General features: G+C 36.1%; 5 protein-coding genes across 5 annotated transcripts; 4 read left to right on the top strand and 1 right to left on the bottom strand.

Annotated features, from left to right (window-relative positions):
- Nucleotides 1-1,761: 1,761 nt before the first annotated feature.
- On the top strand, nt 1,762-10,344 carry LOC129802700 (uncharacterized). The gene is made up of 4 exons (XM_055848761.1): nt 1,762-1,825; nt 1,886-2,586; nt 9,276-9,420; nt 9,494-10,344. The coding sequence occupies exons 1-4, from the start codon at nt 1,777-1,779 to the stop codon at nt 10,195-10,197; spliced, it is 1,599 nt and encodes a 532-aa protein (XP_055704736.1). The 5' UTR covers nt 1,762-1,776; the 3' UTR covers nt 10,198-10,344.
- Nucleotides 10,345-14,941: 4,597 nt separating this feature from the next.
- Nucleotides 14,942-15,923, top strand: LOC129809537 (farnesol dehydrogenase-like). Its single transcript, XM_055859460.1, has 2 exons — nt 14,942-15,116; nt 15,189-15,923. Exons 1-2 carry the CDS (start codon nt 15,068-15,070, stop codon nt 15,890-15,892), a joined length of 753 nt encoding a protein of 250 aa, XP_055715435.1. The 5' UTR covers nt 14,942-15,067; the 3' UTR covers nt 15,893-15,923.
- Nucleotides 15,924-16,039: 116 nt separating this feature from the next.
- On the top strand, nt 16,040-17,794 carry LOC129809539 (ATP-dependent RNA helicase DDX47). The gene is made up of 3 exons (XM_055859462.1): nt 16,040-16,205; nt 16,274-16,532; nt 16,726-17,794. Exons 1-3 carry the CDS (start codon nt 16,056-16,058, stop codon nt 17,772-17,774), a joined length of 1,458 nt encoding a protein of 485 aa, XP_055715437.1. The 5' UTR covers nt 16,040-16,055; the 3' UTR covers nt 17,775-17,794.
- A 90-nt stretch (nt 17,795-17,884) lies between these two features.
- Nucleotides 17,885-24,413, top strand: LOC129809540 (transcription factor E2F5). The gene is made up of 5 exons (XM_055859463.1): nt 17,885-18,100; nt 18,277-18,386; nt 18,518-18,920; nt 23,912-24,143; nt 24,209-24,413. The coding sequence occupies exons 1-5, from the start codon at nt 17,987-17,989 to the stop codon at nt 24,319-24,321; spliced, it is 972 nt and encodes a 323-aa protein (XP_055715438.1). The 5' UTR covers nt 17,885-17,986; the 3' UTR covers nt 24,322-24,413.
- Nucleotides 24,400-26,769, bottom strand: LOC129809538 (serine/threonine-protein phosphatase 4 regulatory subunit 2). Its single transcript, XM_055859461.1, has 3 exons — nt 26,397-26,769; nt 26,115-26,303; nt 24,400-26,041 (listed from the first exon to the last, which is right to left on the bottom strand). The coding sequence occupies exons 1-3, from the start codon at nt 26,611-26,613 to the stop codon at nt 24,738-24,740; spliced, it is 1,710 nt and encodes a 569-aa protein (XP_055715436.1). The 5' UTR covers nt 26,614-26,769; the 3' UTR covers nt 24,400-24,737.
- Nucleotides 26,770-27,272: the final 503 nt, after the last annotated feature.

The raw sequence follows: 27,272 nt of genomic DNA on the forward strand, positions 1-27,272 counted from the left end.
TTTTCGTGACTTTCGAGATTAAGTAAGAGAATTTGTTAAGATTACGTGGGTCAAAAAGATTAAAATGATTGATTTTTTTCTAATTTAATAAAAAAAATAATTTAGATTGTTAGGCTCTATAAAAGAACAACATTAAACTATATATTTTTTGAAATTTTCGTTTTAAAATTTTAAAAATGCATCATCTGAGACTGATTTTCAAAAATGGTTTAGAAACAAAAAGAATACTTTTCGGTAGATAATATTTCTCAGAGTATGTAGATTCATCTGAAATCCAAAAACCAAATATTTCCTGACAGCAGATGAGTTAAACTAGTTCGTAAACGAATTTTTTTTTTGAAAAAAATGAAATTTATATTTTTGTAAGTATTTTATATCAAAAATTACATTTTCTGCGTATTTTACTCCACGTTCCGTCTTGTAAAAGAAGTTATGATCAAAAAAACATAAAATCCTTCGTTCAACGACTAGTAAGTTTAATGCACCTGCTCAGAAAAAAATATTTTGTAAAATTATTCGTAAATGTTTGTGAAATCCTATGGAGGACTTACGAAATGCTCGTAAATCATATAGCCCACAAACTAGTTCGTAAAATTTTGTACTTTTTTCACAAACATTGTTCGTAAAATGGTCATTTGACGAACATTTTTTGTACTTTTACAAACATTTGTTCGTAAATATTCTTAAACACACAAAAAATATTCGTAAAATTTTGTCATTTGTTCGTAAATTTTTGCCAGACAAACAAAAATTTACGAACAAATGACAAATTTTTACGATAATTTTTGTGTGTTTACGAACATTTACGAACAAATGTTTGTAAAAGTACAAATAATGTTCGTCAAATTACCATTTTACGAACAATGTTTGTGAAAAAAGTACAAAATTTTACGAAATTGTTTGTGGGTTATATAATTCACGAGCATTTCGTAAGTCCTCCATAGGTTTTCACAAACATTTACGAACAATTTTACAAAATATTTTTTTTTTGTGTGCTAACAGAAAATATTTGATTTTTTGACTTCATATGAAAGTATCCTGTCCACCGGAAAGTACGCTCTTTCAAAAAAGTCTCTAAAAATCGGGTCCCTGTTACTGCTTTAATGAAATGTTTTTGATTTTGATAAAATTGTGAGTTTTAGTCAAAATGTGTATGATTTTTTTTTTTGAAAATCAATATGTATTAATAAAAGAACAAAATAAAAATTTAAATAGAATAATTGAAGCAATACGATTTCTTCTGTATATAACATCACAAATTTACCTTAAATTTAACCTGGATTATGTTTTACAGATTATTTTTTTATTGCGGTGAAATATCATAAAAAACGAGCACAATCATTTTCACGGGTTTGACATGATAATTTGACAATATATAATTATATTTTTTCTAGCATGACGCAGAAAACGTGACAATTTTTTAATAGACGTACAGTAAAGCTGAGCTTATCGTTAAATACTCTCCGATATGTTGCGTGATTGAAGAGCTTATGGTGAATGACTTGCTATATCTAAGATAGACTTCTGGACTATCTAGTTTCTCTCACCAGAAGCAATAATATGAAGTCATATAGGATTCAATATATATATTAAATTTCGACTCGTTAATATTGGCCACATGACTACTTATACAATCAACTTTGATTTCACACAATAAATATGTATTTTATCACACACTAAAGCTTCCACCCATTATAAATAGTACTGCTGGACTGGGAAACTGACTAGTTATATTTTCAAAAAAGTGTCGGCTGTCGGGTCGTACAGACCATAAAAATGGAACAGTGGAAAAATAGAGTGGCTGTAGTTACTGGTGCCTCTTCAGGTATTATACATAGGAAAGAGTTTTATCAGGACATTTTTTAATAGGTATTCGTATATATAGGCATAGGGGCTGCAATCGTCTTGGATCTTGTGAAAGCTGGTATGATAACAATTGGACTAGCTCGAAGAGTTGAAAGAGTTGAAGCTCTGAAGAAAAATCTTCCATCTAATCTCCAAGAAAATCTCCATGCTGTGAAATGTGATGTGTCCAAAGAAGACGAAATTATTAAAGTTTTTACTTGGATTGACTCTAAATTCAACGGCATTGATGTTCTAATTAACAATGCTGGAATTCTTCGTACAACAGAACTTATCAATAAGGATAATTCTACTGCAATTCGTGAAGTGTTAGATACAAATGTTATGGGTCTTGTCTTCTGCACAAGAGAAGCTGTGCAATCTATGTTGAAGCATAAAAGAAATTCCCATATTGTTCATATTAACAGTATCGTTGGACACAATATTATGTTTAGTGCTGAACTACCATCCCTCAACATTTACCCAGCAAGTAAATTTGCAGTAACTGCAATTACAGAAATTCATCGTCAAGAGTTGATCCGCAGTAAACATCATATTAAAGTGACATCGGTTAGCCCTGGTGCAGTAAAAACTGAAATTTTCAGTGAAGAACAGGCAGAATTTGTAGCTAAAATCCCTATACTTGAACCTGAAGATATTTCACAAAGTGTCCTTCATGTTCTAGGCACTCCTCCTCGTGTTCAAATACACGAATTGACTATTAAACCTTTCGGAGAAATGTTTTGAGCGCTTTTAAAATTATAGAAATGCTACGACAAATTTTTGTTTACTGGATTAACTGGATATTTTAAATAAATAACAAAAAAAAAACATATTTTGTCTGTAAAAAATATATATTTTTTTGCAGGGGCATGACATTTCCTATGTTTCCCATATGTTTGTAGCGCGCCGAAAAAACTTTTGAGTTTATTAGCTGCTTTCTGTCATTGTAGAATGAATTATCAAAAAATACTAATACAATATAAAAGCAAATTTAATAACGAAGAGGAAACCGAAAACCCTAAATTGGCAATCTACGTAGTTTTGAAGATATCTCGTGAAATGTGTACGAAAACAGGGAAAAATTACACTAAAACCGGTCGCATTTTTTAGAGCTAATGTCATCCCCCTGTTTTTTTGTATAATGGAAGTTTGTCTCGTAGGAATTGTTCTTAATAGTTTGTCGAAAAAAAAACTAAAATGATTGTTTCGATAAAATTACTCTGTATTTGAAAAGGATAAAAAACAAGAGTAGGTATAGTAAAACATTAGATTTGGTCAGTAAAAAAATAATTTGATCTGCAAAAAAAATTAAATTGGTCAGCAAAAAAACGTACGTACTTTTTTATAATTAACGTAAAATGGAAAACTCTTTATTTTTCCTTTTTTCAAAATTTTCTTATACTCTGCTTTTAAAGTTCAAATTTCCTTTTTTTGCTGACAAAATTTAATTTTTACTGCTGGAACACCACAGAGAGACCAGTAGAGGAGGTAGGGCAGTTTCACGTAGCTGAACGTTTTTCAGGACTCATTTGTCTTTCGGAATTTCATTTTTTATTTTTATTTTTTTTTTATAATTTTAATGCATCTCCAAAAAGTGTGTCAGAATACGAGATCCTGAATTTTTTGTTACGGTTTTTCTATAAATATAAAAAGGCAATATGAAAGAATTTCAGTAATTTCTAAACTTGAGAACCGTAACTTAATCAAACACAAATACTCTTGAGCGTATGTACCAAGTGAGCAAAAGTCTGTACAAAAACACTCTTAATATTTACCTGAATTAAAATAATCGAATATAGTTGAATATAAAACTCTTCATATACCTCATCGTTGTCTTTAAAAGTGTTAAAAGTTTAACTTGGGGAGCATATTATTTTCCCACTGTTTGCTAAATTATTATTTCCCATTATTTTTTTTACGGTTCTCTTTAGCAATTACGGCAATTATGATACATTATACAAAGATCAGGAATTATGGATTTTCATTATTTTCATTATTTTACCATGATTTTTATTATAAATTTACATAAATATGTTATTTTTGTGTACAAATTCTATATAATTTATGTAATATTACACAAAATGATTAACACAAAATTTATACACAATAGCTTGATCAGTTGTTAAATTTACCATTTGATTACACACACAGTTTACTATACTATAAATCTATCTATAACATAAAATTTATATTACATAACAATTGTTGTGGAAAAATAGTAAACCACAATGCAGTTATACACATAAATGTGTAATTCTCATATTTTATCGCAACATATTTGTATAACGTTTATACTTAGGGGAAACTGGGGCACCACTAATCACGAGGTAGCACCAAACACTAATTTTTATTCCTAAACTACTTGGACTATCTATACCATTTTTTCAGTGGACAAGCATCTCTATAATGCCTATAAATTTCTATAAGTCTTGTCCTCTGAAGTCAAATATCTGATTAAAACATCGCAGTGTTTGGTGGTACCCCGTATTTGGTGGTGCCCCAGTTTCCCCTATATATTTATTTAAAAATTATGGAATTTTACACGAAATTTGTACAAAATATATAGGGGAAAGGGCGCTATCTTCGGACGACTTTAAACCACTCATTTTTTCAATATATTTTTAATGAATTAGACCCATTATTATTGTAATAGCTTTATTCCCAGAGTGAATCCATACATGGAATAATCATTAACGTCATTAAGTTAATGGACAGAAAACATAGACTAAATTGTTACTGCCATCTAGTGGTGAACATAATTACTTCCTAACATCCTTCCCTCCTTAAGATTTTCAAATAACCAAAATGATAAATTTAAAATTGGATTCATTGATAACAAAATAATGAAATAAAGAACTTAGATTAAATTTAAGGAAAAGCATAATTTACAAATTGAGGCGATTCGGTGGCTTAATAATTCTTTTTGGTCTACCTTCAAACTCCAAGGGTCCAGGCAACTGTGCTGTCTCTAGAGACTCAGAATCTGTATGAGATTGACTTCTATCAAGTGCATCTTGAAAATCCTCCACATCTGTCTCCTCCTCTTCCAAGAAAACATCTTCTCTCTCATTTTGACTTTCAGTTTCAAGTACTTCTACTTCATTTTCTTGAACAACCGGACTTCTGAAAGATATGTCGATATCTTCGTCATCCCAGGAAGATTCATTGCCTTGATTTTTAGTTTCCGAAACATTCTCTCCCACGTTCCTAAGCTGATCAATATGCCTCTTCCAAATCAACCCACTATCCATCGACACATTATAATGTAATTGTCCTAATTTTTCTTGAATTCTCCCAAATTTCCATTTAGCCTCCCCAATTTTATAATTTCTAGCTGCTACACGATCCCCAATTTCGAATTTTCGTACTTTTTCCGTGATAAGAGTCCTATCCTTCTCTTCCTCTTCTTTTGGAATTATAAAATCCAAACGCGATCTTATTTGTCTTTGATAAAGCTTCTGACTAGGAGATACCCCTGTTGTACTATGAGGAGTTCTTCTGTAATTTAACAAAACAGTGCACATCTTCTGATTTAAATCTGCTTTAATCTCTGTTACCGTGACAGGAAGTGTATTTATAAGCCCAATCTGAACAATTTCTGGGTCGTCTGTTTCATACTGAGAAGTCTCTTTCAAAGGTAGCCTTGATAGACCGTCCGCATTTCCATGAAATTTAGTACCCCTGTGCTCAACAGAAAAATCAAAACCCTTCAAGAACATAGCATAGTGCTGCATTCTTAACGCAGAATAATGGGGTACCCCTTTATCAGGCCTCATGATTTGCGATAATGGCTTATTATCGGTGATCAATACAAAATTCCTACCGTATAAGTAAGAATAGAACTTCTTTATGCCGAAAATAATGGCATAGGCCTCTTTATCGATTTGAGTATATTTTTTCTGAGTTTCCGTCAAAGTTTGTGAAGCAAAAAATAATGGCCTTTCTGTGCCATCCCTATACCTGTGTCCCAAACATGCGCCCACCCCGACAGGACTTGCATCCACTGACAATATCAATGTTTCTTTGGGGTCAAAATGTGCCAGTACTCTATTACTACTCATTTCTTTTTTAATTTCTTGAAACGCATTCTCACAATTATTATCCCAATCAATATCGCCATTGCTTTTCAAAAGATTGTTGATCGGATTGAGTTTGGTGCTTAAATTCGGAAAGAAACGTCCATAGTAATTAACAAAACCCGCATAGGCTCTTACTTCATCTACATCCCTAGGGCGAGGCATTTTCTCCAAAGCTTCTATTTTCTTTGGATCCTTATGGATTCCATTTTTGTCAATCACGTATCCGCAATAGTCAATTTTATCTGCAAAAAACTCACATTTCCCAAAATTGACCCTCATGTTCCTTTCTTCTAACCTTTTAAGTACTTCCCTCAATCTGAAATGGTGCTCCTTATCGTTAGCTCCCGTGATTCTGATGTCATCTAGGAAAACTTTTACCCCAGGAATGTCTTGCAAAAGTGACTCCATTGTACGTTGCCAAATTGCAACCGCAGAAGCAACCCCGTACATCAACCGCGTAGGCATGTACAATCCCTTATGAGTACTCAATGTTAGAAGTTCTCTATCTTCTTCCTTTATTTCCATCTGCAAATACGCTTGCGAAAGATCGATCTTCGTAAATTTCTGCCCCCCTGCCATGTCCGCCAGAAGCTCCTCGATTGTGGGTAAAGGATATCTATCCACAATCAAATTGGGATTTACAGTACAACTGTAATCTCCACAAACCCGTACTTTCCCGGACGCTTTTGGAATTGCAACAATTGGAGTTGCCCATCTACTTTGATTCACTTTAATCAGCACACCCTCATTTACCAACGACTCAATTTCTCTTTCTACTGCCTCTTTTTTAGCAATAGGTACGGTTCTGGCTTTCAAGAAAACGGGTTTAGCATCATGCTTTAACTTCAATTCCCCTTGAATTCCATTAATTTTGCCGAGTGAATCATCAAAAACTTTCTTAAATTCTTCTTTCAAATCATCGACATATCTCTCAGTGGCCGATCCCTCTTCAACTTTCTTAACGTGCATAACCTCGTTCCAATTAAGCCAATTCAACTTTTTAATCGATTCTCTGCCCAGAAGTGGAGTCTTTTCTGAACCCAATGCGACATACAAATTCTGGCCTCGAAGCACCCGTCCCCTAACCTCAATGGTAGTTCTCAGGAAACCTAATATCTCTATTCTATTACCATCATACCCCACAAATTTACGCTTTGTAGGGTATATTTCTTCTTGAGGAAAAAACTTATCTTTGTCTTGGATTCCAATTATTGAAATTGGTGAACCACTGTCAATTTCGAAAATCATAGCTTTTCCCCCCACTCTGATTGGCAGACAAATTTTATCTTCAAAATTACTCTCCAAGTACATCAAATCTTCTACTTTATTTAATTTTTCTTTCCCCTGAACTTGAACTTTCTTGTTTGAATTTATCTCTGGACAAAACTTTGCAAAATGACCTTTCTTATTACAAGCAAAACAAGTTACTTCCCTGGGTTGACATCTATTGGCTAGATGAGTAGCTGATCCACACTTGAAGCACTTCTTCACAATCCTCTTGACAGATTCTGCATCATCATTTGTGGGTGGAAATTTTTCATCTTCTGCCAGTTTATTGATGCTCTGCTTGCGGCTCTCCTGAAGTTTTTCCTCTCCTTTTTCTGAAGTTTCCATAGCTCTGGCGATATCAAAAGCTAGTTCTAGCGTCAAGTTACGTTTCTCCAGCAACCTCTTCTTAATTGCCTTGTTCCAAAGCCCTGCCACAAATTGATTCCGGAGAGTTTTTGTCAAGTTGTCGCATTCCTTGCAACCAAAATTACAATTTGTGGACAACTTCCGAAGAGCTGCCAAAAAATCCGCACAAGTTTCATTTTCTCCTTGTTTTCGCTCATGAAACGTGTTCACTTCTACTATCTCCAAAGGCGTTGGATCGAAAATTTCCGTCACTTCAGCTACAATTTCCATGTACGACATTTCTCGTGGTAATTTTGGAGCAATACGATCACACAATTTATCATACGCCTTCAATCCCATGTAATGCAACAGCAATTTCTTCATTTGCGCTTCATCAGTAACTCCAAAACAATCAAACGTGTCTTCCAAGCGCATTAACCAGCGACTCCATCTTCCTTCTTCAGGGCGGAAAAACTCCACTTTCGTCGGCAAAGTCAAATGCCCAAAACTCTGAGCTCCTTGCTCACCATGTTCATCCTGATCATCCTTCATGTTCTTCGATGACTCAGGATCCTTCTTAGCACTTTTGCTGGACTTCTCATCCGGCATTTTGGGTTCTAATTCACTTTTCACGTCGCCACTGTAATAGCTTTATTCCCAGAGTGAATCCATACATGGAATAATCATTAACGTCATTAAGTTAATGGACAGAAAACATAGACTAAATTGTTACTGCCATCTAGTGGTGAACATAATTACTTCCTAACAATTATTATCTAGTGTTAGTCCAATGCCTCAAATTTTCTGAAAAGAACAATAGGCAATCCCTTAAGAACATAAAAAACAAATTTAGTTGTCCGAAACTTGAGTCATCCGAGGGTAGTGCGCTTCTCTACACAAAAATTATTGTTTTTGTTTGTTTCTCCCCTTACCAACCTCCCCTTGCCAAGGTCTTAGGCCTAAAGGCCTATTTTGACCAGTATCCCATATTAAAAAATCCTTTAAAAACTAAAAAATATCCATAAAAATAGATAGCAAAATCATCAATCTATAAAATTAATATCTGACAAATCGTGAGGAAAAACGGGAAAAACAATAAATGACAAAGACGGGAAACTTACACATAAATAGCTGCTACTGCAAAAATTATTGTGTGGTTGCTAATTTTTCGGAACAACAGAAAGAAACGGAATGAAAAAAAAGAAAAGTCAAAATTCTTCACTGGAAAGAACTAGAAAATTCTGAATGAGGTTAACTGAGTTCCTGTGGATTTTTTAGGACTTCCTGAGTTCCAGAAGATTACTCGAGTCCATGAGTTTACGAAGGTACTCCCACTTTCGCAAGATATTCTCGCGAATTACCATGTGTTTCTCATGATATTTTTAATCATTATAATATAATTATATGACAATAAAATGAATCTCTTTAAATAAAATAACTCAAAAGGAAATCCCATTAAACACACTGAAAACCAGCTGTAGAAGAAGATCTATTAATATCAGCTGGTTGATAGTATGATTATAGTCATCAATCCCACAAAAAAAATATAAATCTCAACTTGTTGAAAGCAACTGCATATTTGGCGAGAATTATATAATACCTCTCATAAATGTTAATTTTTCTGCCAAATCACTCTGGAGATTTTTTTGTTAATTTTTTTTTTTGAGTATTGGTCTTTTTCTCTTAGATCAAAAATAAATGACCTATTGACCTTCAGCAGTTGCTGTAAATTGGTAATATATCTGGTTTTCCTATATTGCTAAACTGAAAATTTGTCAGTCGGCTTTTGGAGTTGATATAGTTTGGATGCACAAAAAAGACTCTGCGTTAAAAATGGATCAGTGGAAGGATAGAGTAGCTGTTGTGACTGGTGCATCTTCAGGTAAATAATAGCATTAACTTTATAAATATTAAGATAAAATTGCAATGAAGTAATTATTCTGTTTAATCTGAAGGAATTGGAGCTGCTATTGCTAGAGACCTTGTTAAAGCGGGAATGATAACGGTAGGATTGGCTCGAAGAGTAGAAAGAATTGAAGCTCTCAAGGATGATCTTCCATCCGATATCAGACACAATTTGCACGCTCTAAAATGCGACGTTTCCAAAGAAGAGGATATTATTAGTGTTTTCGGAAGGATTGATGCTAAATTCAATGGAATCGACGTGTTAATCAACAATGCTGGTATTTATCGTGAGACTGCCCTGACTGATCCAAACAACTCCATTCATGTTCGTGAAGTGATTGACACAAATGTTATGGGTGTTGTCTTTTGTACGAGGGAAGCTTTCAAATCCATGGAGAAACACGGAAGAAATTCCCATGTTGTTCACATCAACAGCATTGCTGGACATAAAGTCTACTGCAATCTTGAGCAACCGCCAATAAACATCTATCCAGCAAGCAAATATGCTGTAACTGCCATTACAGAAATTCATCGGCAGGAATTCATTCGAAGCAAGAAGCACATCAAAGTGACTTCTATAAGTCCTGGCCTTGTGAAAACTGAGATATTTTTGCCAGCACACAAGGACATATTCGATCAGCTTCCGTGTCTTGAACCAGAAGATGTTTCCCAGAGTGTTATGTATGCTTTGGGAACTCCTCCTCGTGTGCAAGTTCATGATCTTACCATTAAACCTTTTGGAGAGCCTTTCTGATAAATCATTTTATTTTATTCTTTTATATGATTTCATCCTATAGATTTTAGTGCATTTTTTATTTTATGTCTCATCTTGAGCCTCATCATTATATTTATTCAATCACAAAATTTAAAAGAAAAATGTCGTTCTAATGTATTTCAGCAATTCAGCACTTATTTCGCTCTTTAAATTGTAATAATTTTATATAAAATATATGCCTCAAACTTCTACAAAAAATCTTTTTTTTTTGGTAAATTGGTAATCCTGGACTATTTTGGTAGAAAATTATTCTTGTTCTTACTGTTAGTATACTACTATTTATGGTAAAGCGAAAGCCTGTGATAAACCTAAATCATCTTATAGAGAGGTGATTCTTCCATTGCAAATTCGGATTGTGGCAAACTCGAAGAATATTTCATCAGTTGGATCAGCAATTTGCGTAACTTCCTCATCATCTCATCAACAGTTCTTGTGTATGTAGGGGAATGTAGGCATGGTTCGCACAGAGTGAACCTTCAAACGATGCGAATTTTCTCTTTGTTTACAAAGAGCTGTACCATTTTTCATCTCGTCTCATGAGCTTAATAATTATCTATCTTATGGCTAAAGCTGTCTACACATTAGACAAATTATTGAAACAATAGCATTTAAATGTGACATTGAAAAGAAACTTCAATATAGAAGCGAATATTGAAACCAATATTTCAATAATTGCCTACATACTGAACAAATGGACTTCAATATTAAAACTTCAATATTAAAAAAAAAACAGTCTAGTCAGGGATTCACAGACCTTCTGGGATTTTCTTCCGTATTTTGTCAAGGACACCCAAAAATACCCAAGTTGGTCAGAAAATTTCCCCATCTTCCTCCAGGAAATCCCAGATCTTCTGGGATTTTCTTGTTCATTATGCCCAAAGCACTTCAGATACATATTGTGATCAGAGGATCCCTGGAGCTTCCTCCAAGAAATCCCAGATCTTCTGGGATTTTCTTGTATATTATGTCAAAAACACTTCAGATACTTTTTGTGGTCATAGGATTTCTGGAGCTTCCTCCAGAAATCACAGATCTTCTGGGATTTTCTTGTATATTATGTCAAAAACACTTCAGATTGGAAACAAAAGCCAAATAGAATTAATAATTTGAATTCTCACAGACTTTCTGGATCATGCTTCGTATCATTCCGTAGGAGAGTTTACCATCGCGAGTAAAAGGACTGGATGGTCACAACCACAAGCCTTCGTTCCATCTGTAGGACTCCAATTCGTATCATAAAATTATACTTATATGAAGTGCTTTGGGCATAATGAACAAGAACATCCCAGAAAATCTGGGATTTCCTGGAGAAAGTTCCAGGAATCCTCTGACCACAGAATGTATCTGAAGTGCTTTGGGCATAATGAACAAGAAAACCCCAGAAGATCTGGGATTTTCTGGAGGAAGCAGGTGATTAGTGCTGACCAAGATGGGTTCTTGAGGAGATTGAACAAAATATATAACCAAATTCCAAGAATCTGGGATTTTCTGGAGGAAGCAGGAGAGATGTGTCTTGACTTGGATTTCGATCTTGAATGTGTTTTCATTCATGAACAAGGAAAATCCGGCAATTGTGTGATGTTCTGAAGGAAGAAGATTCCTGACCATTAAAAAATATTAAAGGAAATATCAAATCAATTTGATATTTAGAATTTCTTTGAAATTATATTTCAATGTGACTTTGAAATTTTTTATTGACATAATTTGGCCTAGTTTGTAGCCATTCAAAATAATGAAATAAAATATTGAATAAAATGTTCCATATTGAAACAAATATTTCAATATTTGCCTACACACTGGACAATTTTCTTCAATATTGAAACATTTATGTCAATAAATCTTTGCAATGTGGAGGCAATCCTTGTCAATATTTGATATTGAAAAGAAATATTTCAATAAATTATGTCTAATGTATAGCCAGCTTAAGAAATGACGAACTAGCTCTTTGTAAATGAAGAGAAAATTTGCGTTGTTTGAATGTTCACTCTGTGCGAACCATGCCAATATTCCCCTAGTGTGTATATTTACATTTAGTTAAATAATAGTAATTAACTTTTTAATGACAATTAGAACATCGGTGTCCGATAGAGACAATATTTTTTTTTCTTTTTTTTTTAAATTATCTAATTCAATAAGTTTAAAGCATATAAAAGTACAAACTTTAAACTACGTTTTCTGAAATCTTCCTTTAAAAATTTCAGAAATTCAGCCTGTGGGTCTTGATTTTTGAAGAGATTTGCGAGAAAAGCATAGGGGAGACTGGGGCAAAAAGTCACAAAACTATTATTATGTTATGTTATTTTATTTTTTTACAAGCTACTCGAGCGCTTCAAGATTTCTAATTAGCGCAGTTTTATAGGAAACTTAACACTCTACAACTTTGTGAAAGTAATATTCCTCTATTTTGTGAGGAAATACGTTTATCGAGCCGATTTCTAAAAGGTAATTTTGTGACCATTCTCAAAAATGCTGGGGCAAATAGTACCAGACATGAGGTACTATTTATTATCATATTTTGATTCGATTCATTACGGGCTTCCGTAAATTTGAAAAAATACCTAGAGGACATATTTTCATAGAAAATTTATTCATCTACACCTTTGTAAAACACCGTTTTCTCTGCGAGAAAAGTGAGAAAACGAGAAAAGCGCTTTTCAAGCTATTTTAGAAAAAAACACACAAAAGACTGAAAATCGTTTGACCAATGCAAACAACAAGCGGCGAGACATGGTAATGACGTTTCTTTTCGCAGTGAGACATCAGAAATTGCTTCGATTTTTGTTACTTTTTGCTCTATTCTATACCTTTTGTTACTTTTTACCCCAAGTGACCATTTTTAATAAAAGGATTTCTGGAGAAAAGAACCTTTGTGAAATTCTAAAATAGATAGCGGATTCGTAATCAAAGAATCCAAATTATTTAGAAAATATTCACCACTGCGTCAATTTTGGAAAGTAAATAGGTAATAATTGTTATCTTCTGCAAGGAAAAATTTCAAAAATAAAATCTAAAAATTTCGATATTTTTTATTTTCTAAATTCCTTGTTCGAATTCTAAGCAACTTACGACATTGAATAAGGTCTATAGAAGCTATCTATAGAAAAAAAAATTGAGCCGCTATCTTTTTTACCTTGGAAGATATTGAATTTTAAATTTTTCGATTTGTGACTTTTTGCCCCAGTCTCCCCTACTTTTTGATGGACAAGATTTATCGGATTTGCTTAATGTTAAATTCAAAAATCAAATATTTCCTGCTAGCTTATGATGAGTTAAACTAGACCTTGAAAAAAAATGATTTTTTTGTGAGAATTTTATACAAAAAATACCATTTTTGACGTATTTTACACTACATTTCGTCTTGTAGAATAAGTTATATTCAAATAAACAAAATCCTTCATTCAAGGTTTAGTTTAATTAAAATCATGGACTAACAGAAAATGTTTAGTTTCTAGATTTAACATAAACCAATTCCGAGAAATCATGTCCACTGAAAAGTAGATTTTTGCATAATATCTCTTTGGCACTCAAATCTGGATTAAATTCATTGAATTTGTTATGATATTCAAAAAGAAAGGTGATGCAGATGTGAATTTAAGAGGAATATGGGCAAAATATGAAGAGTTCGAAGCCAGAGTGTGTGTGAGCTTGAAATCTTTTCCCCTATTTTTTGTAAAATTTATCTATACAAATAGTTCTACAAAATGAACTAAAAATGATCGAAAAAATCACATTAAAATTTTAATGTGATTCACATTAATTGTCGCTTGTGTGCGTAGAAATATGTTATTTGTGTCTTTGAGTCACTTAATATTTGGGGTTTTTCTATTTATTGATAAAGAAGTGGGCTTGGCCTGCAAAAATAAGATTAAATTTACCTAAAGCATAAATATTTTTCACATTAAAAAATTAAAGAGAAAATCGCATTAATTTTTCGCAATAATGCTATAAATCAATTTACATCAAATTTTGCGGGCCAAGTCTACCTTTTTATCAACAAATAGATCGAATTTTAAAAATAAAATGATTCAAACACACAAATTACACATTTGGACTCTCACCAGCGACAATTAATGTGAATCATATTGAAATTTTAATGTGCAAGTGTGATAACACAGTTAGAGATAATCTAAAAAAAACGTGTTTTGTATAAAGAAGTATGAAAACTGACGTAGTGACATAAACTTGAAGGTAGGACACAAATGTCCCTTCCGGAAGCGTCAGTGGAAATGGATTTAATCCAGAGTAAAAATACTTGGTTTCCCAAAGCTTTCGGCGTACTGCACGCCTTCCTCAGTGGCTACAGAGGGGATTTTTATTATATAAATTAAATATTACATAATTTTTTCCCTTTTTTGTACAATATAATTTATGTAATTAAAATCCCCGCTGTAGCCACTGAGAAGGCGTGCAGTACGCCGAAGCTTTTGAAAACTGAGTATTTTTACTCTGATTGAATCCATTTCCACTGACGCTTCCGGAAGGGACATTTTGTGTCTTGCCTTCAAGTGTTTTGTCTCAAAATAAGAAGCGAAAATTTCCGAAAATAGCATCACACATTATCAACATCAGGGATGCTCCAAACATATACTCTGCAAATATCAGACCGATCGGAGAAAGCCGATCAAGATGGTACTTACAATAGATGTGATTGTGGAAGAATCATACCTAAAAATTCCCAATTTGGTAATTTCATTCATGTGTAATATTTTCATTTTCACCATGATGTGTAATCACAATTACGTTTTTTATCTTATCTCTGCCTCGTGTTATATAAATGTGGCATTAAGGAAATTGAACACTCTTAGTGGCATTTCTGTCTTTGAATTGTTAAGGTTTCCCTAATAAAACCATGGAGCAGTGGAAAAATCGAGTTGCGGTTGTAACTGGAGCTTCTGCAGGTAAATACAATTTTTAGGATAAGGTCAGGTGGAAGATTGAAGATGAAGATTGAAGGTGTTTTCACTAAACAGGCATAGGAGCAGCTATTGCTGTAGACCTCGTAAAAGCGGGAATGACCGTTGTGGGATTGTCCAGAAGGGTTGAACGAGTAGAAGCCCTAAAGGATAAACTCCCTGGCAATCTTCGAGTCAATCTTCATGCCATGAAATGCGATATAACACAAGAAGAGGAAATAATAAGAGTATTTGAGTTGATTGATGCAAAATTCAATGGAATTGATGTCTTGATCAACAATGCTGGATTACTTCGCAAGACTGCCCTCATAGACAATGACAATTCCGATATCATTCGAGAGATTATTGATACTAATGTGATGGGTTTGGTTTTCTGCACCAGAGAAGCCTACAAATCTATGGAGAAGCATGGAAGAAATTCCCATGTTGTTCATATCAATAGCGTTGTTGGCCATCATCTTCTGTGCTATCTCGACCAGCCGTCTCAAAATATGTATCCTGCAAGCAAATTTGCAGTAACTGCCATCACTGAAATCCACCGTCAGGAGTTCATTAGGAGCAAACATCACATCAAGGTGACTTCTGTGAGTCCGGGAGTTGTGAAAACAGATATCTTTCTCCCAGAACACAGAGATTTAATTGCACAAGGACCACATCTTCTGCCAGAAGATGTTTCCAATAGTGTCTTGCATGTTCTGGGAACCCCTCCGCATGTTCAAATCCATGAATTGACCATCAAACCATTTGGAGAAGTTTTCTAAACACTTTTAGCAAATAAAGAGAATGAATTAAGTCGTTACTTTTATAATTTTGCTTTGAATTTTGGCGGTAAATTCGCTTTATCCAAGATTATATTTTTGTGTTGAGATTTGTAGAGGGCGTTGACTTTGCTTTTTTTCGTCAGTGTTTTACATAACCTTAAAAATGTCAGACTCAGAGTTGGAAAGTGGCTCAGGAAATAGTGAAAATGGGGATAATTCTGGAGAGAATAGTGAGGAAAATGGTGTTGGTGATGCTGCGGAGAATGGTACAGATGTAGGAGAGAAGGAAACACAGCTAACATGGCAGGATTTGGTATGAAATTGCATTGTTTATGTTTAGATCATGCACGTGGGTATCACGTTCCGGTGACATTATTGCAGGGGCTCAATGATGTCCTTTGTGAAGCTTGTGCAGAGCTCAAATGGAAGGCTCCCAGCAAAATTCAGCGAGAAGCTATTCCTCTAGCTCTTCAGGGAAAGGATGTGATAGGGCTTGCTGAGACAGGATCCGGGAAAACAGCTGCTTTTGCATTGCCAATTCTCCAATCTCTGATGGAGACGCCACAATCTCTCTTTGCCCTGATACTGACGCCAACTAGGGAGCTTGCTGATCAAATTGGGGATCAATTCAAAGCTCTGGGTGAGTAAGAAAAATTGTATTTTGTACAAATTTGGGATTCCTAGCATTTTGAGTGATGATAAGAGACAATTGATAAAGAAAATGATGAGATAACAACTCATTTCGTCACTACCACTGATTTTTCCTTAAAAAGACGAGATTTGTTTATCGAGAAGCCTACTGAGATAGTCAAAGAAGGTTTCTGTTTTTCAAGGAAGCGGCATTGGGTTGAAAGTTGCAGTAATTGTTGGTGGAATGGACATGACAGCTCAATCTCTGCAGCTTGCCAAGCGTCCTCACATTGTAATAGCCACTCCGGGTAGATTATTGGATCACCTGGAGAACACAAAAGGCTTCGATTTGGATAGGATAAAGTATTTGGTGATGGATGAGGCTGATCGAATTCTCAATATGGATTTTGAGGTGGAATTGGATAAGATCCTGAAGGAGATTCCACGGGAAAGAAGAACATTCCTTTTCAGTGCTACAATGACGAGCAAAGTGAGGAAGTTGCAGAGGGCTTGCCTGCGGGATCCCGTCAAGGTGGAAGTGTCCAGCAAGTATCAAACAGTTGAGAAACTTCAGCAGTACTACGTCTTCATCCCCTCAAAATTCAAAGATATTTATTTGTTGCACATTCTCAATGATCTGGCTGGGAATAGTTTTATGATCTTCTGCAGCACTTGCAACAATACCCTGAGAACAGCGTTGATGCTGAGGGAATTGGGCTTGGCAGCTGTACCTCTCCATGGTCAGATGTCGCAGAATAAGCGATTAGCAGCACTGAACAAGTTCAAATCCAAGAGCAGGTCCATCCTGATTGCCACTGATGTGGCTTCGAGAGGGCTGGACATTCCGCATGTGGACGTTGTGCTGAACTTTGACATCCCCACCCACAGCAAGGACTACATCCATCGCGTTGGCCGAACAGCCAGGGCAGGAAGATCAGGAAAAGCCATCACATTTGTCACTCAGTACGATGTTGAGCTGTATCAGAGGATAGAGCATCTGATTGGGAAGCAATTGCCGCAGTATGAGTGCGACAAGGACGAAGTAATGGTGCTCCAGGAGCGAGTGGGTGAAGCCCAGCGAAGTGCCAAGGTGGCTCTCAAGGAGATAGAAGATCGAAAGAGTGGAGGGAAGAATAGAAAAAATGCCGATGGAAGTGATGATGATACTGAACAATTTGTGGGAGTGAGGAAAAGGATAAAATCCTCAAAGGGTGGAAAAGGTGGGAAGTTCAAGAAGATGAAGAGGAAATAAAACAGTTAGTTTAGAGAAAATTAGTATTTTTAATGAAAATTCCAAAATTCCTATGGCCAGAGGGAAACGGGAAAGAATTCCCCTCGACATGTGGCGCCACCTGAAAGTGACAGCGGTAAACTGCTGGCAATTTTCACCACGGCAATGGCGGCAGGGTTAAAAAGTTCGTCATAATTTTTTAGAAAAAATCCCTTTCCTGACTACCAGCCAGCATGAACGAGCCTTCGGTGGAGTTTAAGCGAAACGATAAATCTCTGGGATTGCTGACGAAGCGTTTTGTAGCGCTACTGCGTCAGAGTGATGATGGAATATTGGATTTAAGACATGTAAGTTTTTCCCGAAGGCCCTTTTTGAGCATCTGCCACGGGGCGCCCTTTCGGGGAGCAAGAACCATGTTGAGCGTGCCTGGGCAGTGTCGCGGCAATGATGTTTTGAATTGGGCGAATTTGGGGGGAAGAATTTAGTCGCGCGAACTCAGCCATGTTTTGAATTTATTTTGCAGGCAGCTGATGCACTCTGTGTTCGGCAAAAGAGGCGCATATATGACATCACAAATGTCCTGGAGGGCATAGGATTGATTGAGAAGAAGAGCAAAAATAGCATTAGATGGAGGTGAGTCCTAGAAATGCCATATTCCGTCTCCTTCAATCTCAACTCACCTTTCCATGGCCATCTACAAAACTCCCGGGCGACTTGGTTTGGCGCCTCCATTTGAATTACACAACGCGCAATTTCTTTTCCAGGGGATCCGTGCAGCAACCAAGCACCAATCGCAAGGTGATGCACCTGCAATCGGTGGCGAGTTCACTGAAGGAAGAGGAAGATGAACTCACAGAACATTGCATGTATATGAGGCAGAACCTGAAGAACATCCTCGGGGACACAGTCAATCAGTCCTATGCCTATGTGACGCGAGATGACCTCCTGGATTGCTATGGGGAGGACAATGTGATGGTGTTAAGATGCTCGGAGAAGATGCAGCTGTCTGTGCCACTTAAAAGTGAAGCGGAAGAGAGTGAATGTGCCTTGCAGATTTCATCCCAGATGCGAGAAATTGATGTGCGCCTCCTGACCAAGCAGGGAAGGTCATTGGTGCAGAAGAGCACCCTTCCATCCAGCGAATATGGTAGCAGGATAAAGCAAGAGGTAAGTGCATTTTTTTGTGAAAACACATTAACATAGAACTCCATCATAGGAGACGATTTTTTTAAATCTTAAACGTTTTAATTGAAGTGATGTCATCAGTGAAGTTACCTAGCATTGAAGACAAACGAGACGAAACACACATCTCACACAATTTTATTAAACCTTTACTTTTCGTAAGATCTTATGCTCTATGGGTCCAGGGGAATTCTGTAACAGTATGACAATGCCATATGACCCATATGACGAACTAAAATTTTTCATGTGGTAAATTTTAAAGAACTATTCCAATATCCAATTCATATAAATTACTAAAAGCTTCATAGAGCTTTTTGTAATGATCTTTCGGTGATCACTGGGTTTTAATGTGGTTCTGTAGGTGAATTCTGTAATTTTCGTGGCGTTGTCACGCGTGAGTTCGAAACCTGACAATGTCATTCGAGCTTTTTTTGTCATATCATATGAGTTCGAAAATGCAATTCATTGAATTTTTAATGAAATCCCTTTTATTTGATGAATTTATGAAAATACAGTACGTCTTGGTTGATTTGTTTAACAAAATTCATTGTCACTTGAATTGCCAGAAATCTCAAATATTGAGCTGAAATGGCAATGTCACGGCTCAGGGGCATGACATTTCCTATGTTTCCTATATGTTTCTAGCGCGCTGAAAAAACTTTTGGATTTATTAGCTATTTTCTGTCAGTGTAGAATGAATTAGAAAATACTAGTAATACAAAATAAAAGCCAATTTAATATAGAATAGGCAACCGAAAACCCCAAATTGGCAACCTACGTAGTTTTGGAAATATCTCGTGTAATGTTTACGAAAACAGGGAAAAAGTTACACTAAAATCGGGCGCATTTTTTAGAGCTAATGTCACCCCCCTGTCACGGCTACAGAATCGCATTTTCGAAAAAGCTCTCCTAAGATTCGAACCCAATTTGTCATATGGCATTGACAGAGCGTTACAGAATTCCCCTCCTGGTCCCGAATTTTACCACGAGAATTTGTCATATGATATTGTCATACTGTTACAGAATTTCCCTTCTGTTCTATTTTAAAAAGAAATAGCCGACTTTAAATACGTAAAGCTCCGATTTAGTAGAATTAGTAAATTTTTAATAATCCAAATGTCCATGTGAATTTAGTTCGATTCATTTGGATTCACAAATGAATTTCGGCGGGCTTCAGTAGCTCAATGTAGAAAATTCCGTTTCTGTAACATCCAGGCTTTCCGGTTCGATTTTTGATCCAGGCCCGTCCGGTAAAAATTACTGGAAGCAAAAACATGCAGGAATATTTCATAAAGAAATGCATTTAGGGACAAGAAAACGATTAGGGTAAAGTGTATAATTTGGAATTAGTGTTACAATTTGGACAATTCACCGGTACAAGTTGGACATGGCTTTTTTCTTGATAAATACAGTACAAAATTGGTTTTGAAGCACAAGGAACCAAATTATAAAACTAAAGCATTAAAAATATACAAATAAAAATGAAGTACTAAATTTATCAAGACAAAAAGCCCTGTCCAAATTGTACCATTGTCCAACTTGTACCACTGTCCAACTTGTACCACTTTACCCTATAAGAACGGAGCGCTACTCATAGAAGAAACAGTGAAACTTTAAGTTTTCTAGAACGTGCATCCATGAAGCATGAAAAACCGTTCTAAAAATGCGCCAAAGACGCATTAAGAAGGCGAAAAAGAAGAAAAAACACGCATCTAAGAAATGGAAATATTTCTAGAATCATTTCGAGGAACGAAAAACCATGCTTAAACGAAAACGAAACACAAGAATGTTTCCAGAAACCCTGATGAAACGAATTAACGAAACATCCTAAAACGGAAATACGTAAAATACGTACTTGAACGGAGACATTTTAATTCTAGAAATACAAAAAACGAATACGAAAAACCCGAAAGTATTTTTACAAATGCTAAAACAGTTTGAAAAACACAGAAACGCAAAAATGTCTAGAAACACGGAAACGCATGAAGCAATAATGCAACAGTCTAGCTAGAAAAATGAAGAGATACGAATGTGAGCAACATGGAAACATTTCTAGAACCGCAAAAACTCGTTGAAGAAACACGAACACGTACCCAGAAACCGATGAGATGCATCAAAGAAATATAGAAACATTCTAAAAACGAAAAAAAATTCTAGTAAAAAAAGTGTTTCATATAAATTATAAATGTTTAAAAATGGTTTTAAAACGCAGAAATGTGTATTTCGGAAACTCAGAATAATTTTAATACACGGAAATATATATCTGAAACACCAAAACGGTCCTAGAAATATTTAGGGGAAAGGCCCATACTTTTCACAGTCGCAAGCAACATTTTTCCTATGTTTTTCAATAGATGTGACTCATCGCACCGATATTTTAAAAACTAGCAGATAGGATCCCTTTTTTAAAAAATATTGCGAAGTCACATTTCTTCAGAAACAGGAAAAAATTAGTCATTATAAAGCTTATTAAAATGTTTCTAAAAAGCGAAAACTCGTATGAAACATGGAAGTATTTCTAGAAATTCTAAAACGGTTTTAAGAAAGCTCAGAAACATGTTGCAGAAACATAGAAACATTTCAAGAAACGCACGATCGCATCCAGGAAACACTGAGACGGTTGTAGAAATATTAGAAATATGGGAACATTATTAAAATTTCAGAAAGGCAAAGACGCTTCAAAAAGTGCAGAAACGTTTCCAGGCACCTTGAAACTCATTTCAGAAACACAGAAACTTCTAGTACTGCGGGAATGTTTTTTTTTTTTCAAACACTGAAACGATGCATCTAAGAATTGTGGAAATATTTTTAGAAACGTAAACATTTTTTTTAAAAGCGGAAATACATATCTGAGAAATATCTTTTTAAGAACGAGAAGGGAAAAAATTGGAGGTAAGAAAAACACCGGTTTTCTGACTTAGTTAAAGCTGTATGAATGGACGTGGGAAAAATTTCATTTTTTGGATCACCGGTGACCCAAGCGTCCTTAAAGGTATATGGCAACATTTTTAGAAGTACGAAAACCCGTTCGAGAAATACGAAAATATTTCTATAAATGCTACAACGGTTTTGGAAAAGTAAAAGCTCATTCTAGAAATACAGGAATATTTCTAGAAACGCGGAAACGTGTCCTCAAACCACAGATACGGTTCTTGAAACCAAGATACACGTGAGAAATATGTAAATATATTTCTAGAATTGCGGAAATTTCTCTTTGAAAGGCAAAAACGGCAAAGACTGGTCAAAGAAACACGAGACCGTTTCCAGAAACCTTGAAATGCATGTAAGAAACACAGAAATATTTCTAGAAACGAGGGAATGTATTCTTGAAGTAAAAAAAATTAACGGTTCTATTCTCAGCACATGTATGAGAAACGGAATATTTTTAGAACTGCGAATGGGTTTCTAGAAGCGCAAAAACGCATTTCAGAAACACGGTAACCTCTTTCGAGGAATATCTTCAAAAACATTCAATGGAAATACAATACACAACTCAGAAATACAGTAGACTCTCGCTAATTCGGCTCTTTTAATATCGGATTACTTTTTAATTTTAAAAAGTAATTCGGGCGGCAATTAAATTCAAAAAAAAGTTTGTTGACATTTTTCAAGTTTGATTGTACAGTAGAGTCTCGCTATAAGCCATCGCTCTATAGTCCACAATTTATCGACCGTTGATTTCAAATCACTTAGGTTATGTTTTTTAATACGCGACATGCAATGTTATCATAATTATTTTAATATTTTTGGCAAACTTAATTAAGTAGTTGTGATAATTGCGATCCTTAATGATGAGAGCGAGCACAAGTACCACAATCGCAAAGAAAGTGGAAGCCGTCGAACAATTTCAATACTAAAAGTCGTTGATAATTTTAAAAAATGATATGGACTATAGTACGACCCAAAGTGTCAAATTTTGAACCAAATATGGACTATAGCGAGACTCTACTGTATATGATTATGAAATGAAGCAAAAATCCTTAAATTTACAATGGTTTGTCTTAGTTTTGATGTGATTTTGCATTATTAAAGGATTTTCATGAAATTTACAATATTTATATGAGCATGTAAACTTAATATCGCTCCTTGGAAATTACAAGGGGCCAACTCAATCTGAGCCATTTTTCAGGAGACAGCATTAAAGATTCAACTTTGTATAAAAAATTATCTCAATTAAGTATGTTAATAAAAACAATTTAATTCTTTTCTATTTGTATGAGCATTATTATAAACATCGAAACATACATATTTTTTCCTTTCCAAATATGTTTTTTTATGAGTTAGCTCTTTGTCATTCTAAATGAAGCGCAAATTTTCATGAAATTAGAGTGACACGCGATCAACTTGCTTGAGTTAGTCCCTTGTTTCACAAAAATTTGAACGATAAATCTATTTTGTGCCCCTTGACTTCAAACAAAACCGTGCAAGCAATCATAAAGAGTAAAATTTTGAAAAACTTTTCTAATAACGAAATTTATTGACTCATATCATTTGAAATTTTATTAAATTCTCTGTGAGTGCATTAAAACCTCAAAATCGCCAAAAAGTGAGTTGGCCCCTTGTCCAAATCGTGGCATTTGAAAGTTTGTTGCCCGAATTTCTCCCTAATTCGGGTGACATTTCGGTTTCAAATACCCAAATTTGAGAAAGTCTACTGTACGGAATCATTTCTAGAAATGCGAAACGTAAATTTCTAGAAATGCGAAATGAGAAACATTTCTAGAAAAGCAAACATGTTTCTCTTAAAAATTTAAAAAATCCATGGAAAAGCAGTTCCGGAAGCAAGGAAATGTTTATAAGCGAGAATGAATCCACGAAACACAGAAATGTTTCTTGAAACAGCGATCAAGTATCATTTTTACTTATGAACTACCCCTCAATTAAATTCAAATTTTGACCCATATTTGACCTGCAATTTTCTAGTAAATGATGATCTTCTTTTCCTGAACACCTCTCCCTGAATTATTGAATTTCAGCCGGTAGACAATGAGCTAAACAGCCCTAAAAGGAATGCTGAAGATGATGATGTTAAGCATGCGCTGCCTGCCAAAAGACGTCCCGGACGACCGCGGAAAGTGAAGAAAGTACCAGACTACGAGAGTGATGAATCCGACTCGGAAGAACGCAGAAAGACAGCAGAGATTCTTCTCAATCATACCAATAAGGAAGTCAATAGATTTAAGGTTCACAATTTCGACAAGTTCAGCGGTTAGTTCCATGACAAAAATTCCTTTTGGCAATTTGAAGTGATTTTTTTGTGATTTATTTAATAGGAGATCTACCCTTTGTGAAGCTAGAACGTCCCGTCCATACAGCATTCACCTTCTCCCTGGGAAGCAATGAGGGCATCACTGATATCTTCGACATTCCCAACCAAGAGCAGTGAGACAATGTTTGTGGCACTGGAGGAATGGTCCAAAAATGGTACAAAAAAAATTGTAGAGGGAAATAAAAAATCCACATATTTTGCTTATTCGACATTTAATCTCCTCAAAGTTCCTTGAAACTTTCTTTTTTTGCAGATGATGCCTGTGTAAAAGGATTTGATAAGAGAAATATTTGGGTGAATCATTTGCAGAAAAAAATAAACAATAATTGTGAAATTGATGATTATCTGAGTAGATTAAAAAGGAAAATCATTGGATTTGTTCAATTTGACGGTCTCACAGTAAATGAAACACCCTATATTTATTTATCTATAGTAGTTTCTACGTAAATCTCTAAAAAGGTAAGATGTAAAATTAATTTAGGGGGAAGGGGCTTGGTTAAAAGATCGTGAAAAACAAATGCCAAGAGGGATTTTTATTGATCCATTGGCTCCATGCTGGATTCATCCACCTCCATGGCGTCATCATTCTTGATTGGGGTGTCCTCAGTGGCCATTGCCGAGACTTCCGGAACCACCGGAGCCACCTCCATTTCAGCCACTTCGAGCGGTAGCACGAGGTCTGTCGATTCATCGGATGGTGACGAGGAGGAATCTGTACTTGGGAGGGGTTCATCGATCTTCACCAATTCTTCACTGGGTGTCACTTCTTCCACCATCTGTGACACCACATCAATTGGACTGGCTGCAGCAGCTGCTGGGATATCCTCCAGGGGCAATGCCGGTGGAACTTCAATCAACATTTCCATGGGTTTCTTGCACACCGGTTCACCATCTTCCGTGCGATCTTGCGTCTCCTCCTGCGGCTCTTCTTTACTCTCTGTCGCATGGAATGCAATTGGGGGATCATTGTCAGCTGTCGTGGTACTTTCTGACGTCTCCGGCAGTTTTTCCTCCTCGGGCAGTACTTCTTCAGCCTTGGCAGGTTCTTCTGCAGCAACTTCCTCCGTTGCACTGGATTTGGCCTCTCCCTCGCTCGAGGAATCACTAACAGGGATTTCTTCGACAGTTCTGTCCTGAGTCGTAGAGTCATCATCCACAGATGGTGGCTCCGGTGCAGCCACTGAACTTACAGCAATTGCCTTCTCTTCAGCATCCGATGATTGCCCTGTGAGACTCTCATCGGTGCTATTGCTGTCATCCGAGGAGGACGACGAGATGGTCACATTGGAGTTGTCTGAGTCAATTTTCTCAGGTTCCTCAGAAACAACTTCCGCACTTGGAACTTCAGCTTCTGCTGTCTCTGTCTCTGGTTGTGCGGGCTTTTCTTCCTCCTTTGTCTCAACACTCTCCTCCGCTGCCTCCTTTTTCGGCGTCTCTGTCTCATCAAGGGGCTTTATCACCACAACAGGACTGAAAGCTGATGCTTCCGGAGGATTTTCGTCAGTTTTGGCCTCTTCGGCACCGTCAAATTTCTCTATGCTGTCAGTGATGTTCACCTCTGGCTCAACTTCTGCCACTTCAAGGGCATCCGGGAGGGTGACATTGTCCTCCGGGGTGGGTGATTTTGAGGCATTGGAGACAAATTTGGCCACAGCTGCCACTTCTGCCATGATAACAGCTGCCGATGGGGCGAGGGTGTTTATTGGTGGAAGGGCTGTATTGGACATATCAATATCCACATCCACTTCCGTCGGCAAGTCTCCATTCACCATGGAATCCAAGCTGTCACCATTCTCACTGTCAGTCGCTTTCCTTCCCGGCTCTATTGTACTTACAACTGCGCAGCAAAAAAAATTCCATTAGCCCACAGGAAGGATCCCCAGCCACCCTCCAAAAGAAATCCCACTCACCTAAGATATTCTTCTCAACAGCCCGCATAAACTTATCAATCCGCGTATACTGCTTCCGGGGATCAGAGAGTAATTCGGCAATTCTCTGTATTGTAAAGGGGGCTGCACTGAAGGTGTCCAGACGCTCCAAAAGGGAATTTTTCATGGTTTCATAGTTGAAAGGATCAACATTGGGGTATTGAGGCAAATCTGCAGAGAGGGACAATATATTGATTCACAAAGGACGCTCCCGCCAGCAAAATGACACTTGGCTTCTCTCGCAGGACAGCAAGGAATACTCACCTTCGATAGATGGTGTCGAGTCGTGAAATTGCTTGATCACACAGATTAACTTCTCACGGAATAAATACTTAATATTTGGCCATCTGTACACAGTATCCCCTGTTTTGGCTACATGACGAATATACAGCTCGAGCTCTTGGGGAATGTCATTTGGCCTAATTTTCGTATAGCGCTCTAGGATCTGTAGCACTTCTTCAGGGTTCTCCATCACGAGCATTTATGTTGGCGTTTAAATAGATGATGAATGGAGGGATTTTTACTGTGAATATTTGAGAGATAATTACAAAATAATAAGCACAATTTTTTTGTGGAAAAACGCTTGGGATGGGATGTCAACAGCACTACGTGAAGTTGGCCAACTACCTCCGCACTGACTGCAGCGACACACAGTGTTGATTCCCGAGAAATGCTTCCAGTGAAAAATTTTAAACTCAACTGCGTGCGTATTGTCGATTTTTTATCCATTCGCCTCCTTTGATCTTGAAAAAAACATAATAAAATCCAGTGATAAGCCTAGATCAGCTTATAGAGGTGTGATTCCTTCGTTGCAAATTCGGATTGTGGCAAACTGAACGATATTTATAAATAAATAATGCAAATTTCGTTTAAATTGTATGTAACTCATTATTAATGAGGAAAATTGGATGAGAAATGCATAAAAGTGTCTGAAAATATTTAAAGTCGATTATCTCTGAAACTATGAAAGAAAGAGGCCTCAAACTTTACGTCCATTTAAAGCCTCTTTTAGGCTTGATATGTGCAAAATTTCACTTGAAAATGAAAAACCAGTGATAACCCCAGATAAGCTTATGGTAGCTGAGATTCTTTACAGATGACCTCGAAATGCGTGCAACTCGAAGTGCTTGCAACTTGGAA

This window comes from Phlebotomus papatasi, chromosome 1 (assembly GCF_024763615.1).
Source record: "Phlebotomus papatasi isolate M1 chromosome 1, Ppap_2.1, whole genome shotgun sequence".
NCBI lineage: Eukaryota > Metazoa > Arthropoda > Insecta > Diptera > Psychodidae > Phlebotomus > Phlebotomus papatasi.

Excerpts from the sequence above, each read along its gene's own strand:
- LOC129802700 (XM_055848761.1), top strand. The coding sequence starts at position 1,777 with ATGGAACAGTGGAAAAATAGAGTGGCTGTAGTTACTGGTGCCTCTTCA. Across the intron at positions 1,826-1,885 it reads AGTTACTGGTGCCTCTTCAG|GCATAGGGGCTGCAATCGTC; the intron begins GTATTATACATA and ends TCGTATATATAG. Across the intron at positions 2,587-9,275 it reads AACCTTTCGGAGAAATGTTT|TATATCTGGTTTTCCTATAT; the intron begins TGAGCGCTTTTA and ends GTAAATTGGTAA.
- LOC129809537 (XM_055859460.1), top strand. The coding sequence starts at position 15,068 with ATGGAGCAGTGGAAAAATCGAGTTGCGGTTGTAACTGGAGCTTCTGCA. Across the intron at positions 15,117-15,188 it reads TGTAACTGGAGCTTCTGCAG|GCATAGGAGCAGCTATTGCT; the intron begins GTAAATACAATT and ends TTCACTAAACAG.
- LOC129809539 (XM_055859462.1), top strand. The coding sequence starts at position 16,056 with ATGTCAGACTCAGAGTTGGAAAGTGGCTCAGGAAATAGTGAAAATGGG. Across the intron at positions 16,206-16,273 it reads AGCTAACATGGCAGGATTTG|GGGCTCAATGATGTCCTTTG; the intron begins GTATGAAATTGC and ends ACATTATTGCAG. Across the intron at positions 16,533-16,725 it reads GGATCAATTCAAAGCTCTGG|GAAGCGGCATTGGGTTGAAA; the intron begins GTGAGTAAGAAA and ends CTGTTTTTCAAG.
- LOC129809540 (XM_055859463.1), top strand. The coding sequence starts at position 17,987 with ATGAACGAGCCTTCGGTGGAGTTTAAGCGAAACGATAAATCTCTGGGA. Across the intron at positions 18,101-18,276 it reads GAATATTGGATTTAAGACAT|GCAGCTGATGCACTCTGTGT; the intron begins GTAAGTTTTTCC and ends TTTATTTTGCAG. Across the intron at positions 24,144-24,208 it reads CAATTTCGACAAGTTCAGCG|GAGATCTACCCTTTGTGAAG; the intron begins GTTAGTTCCATG and ends TTTATTTAATAG.
- LOC129809538 (XM_055859461.1), bottom strand. The coding sequence starts at position 26,613 with ATGCTCGTGATGGAGAACCCTGAAGAAGTGCTACAGATCCTAGAGCGC. Across the intron at positions 26,304-26,396 it reads CTCGACACCATCTATCGAAG|ATTTGCCTCAATACCCCAAT; the intron begins GTGAGTATTCCT and ends CCCTCTCTGCAG. Across the intron at positions 26,042-26,114 it reads TGTTGAGAAGAATATCTTAG|TTGTAAGTACAATAGAGCCG; the intron begins GTGAGTGGGATT and ends TTTGCTGCGCAG.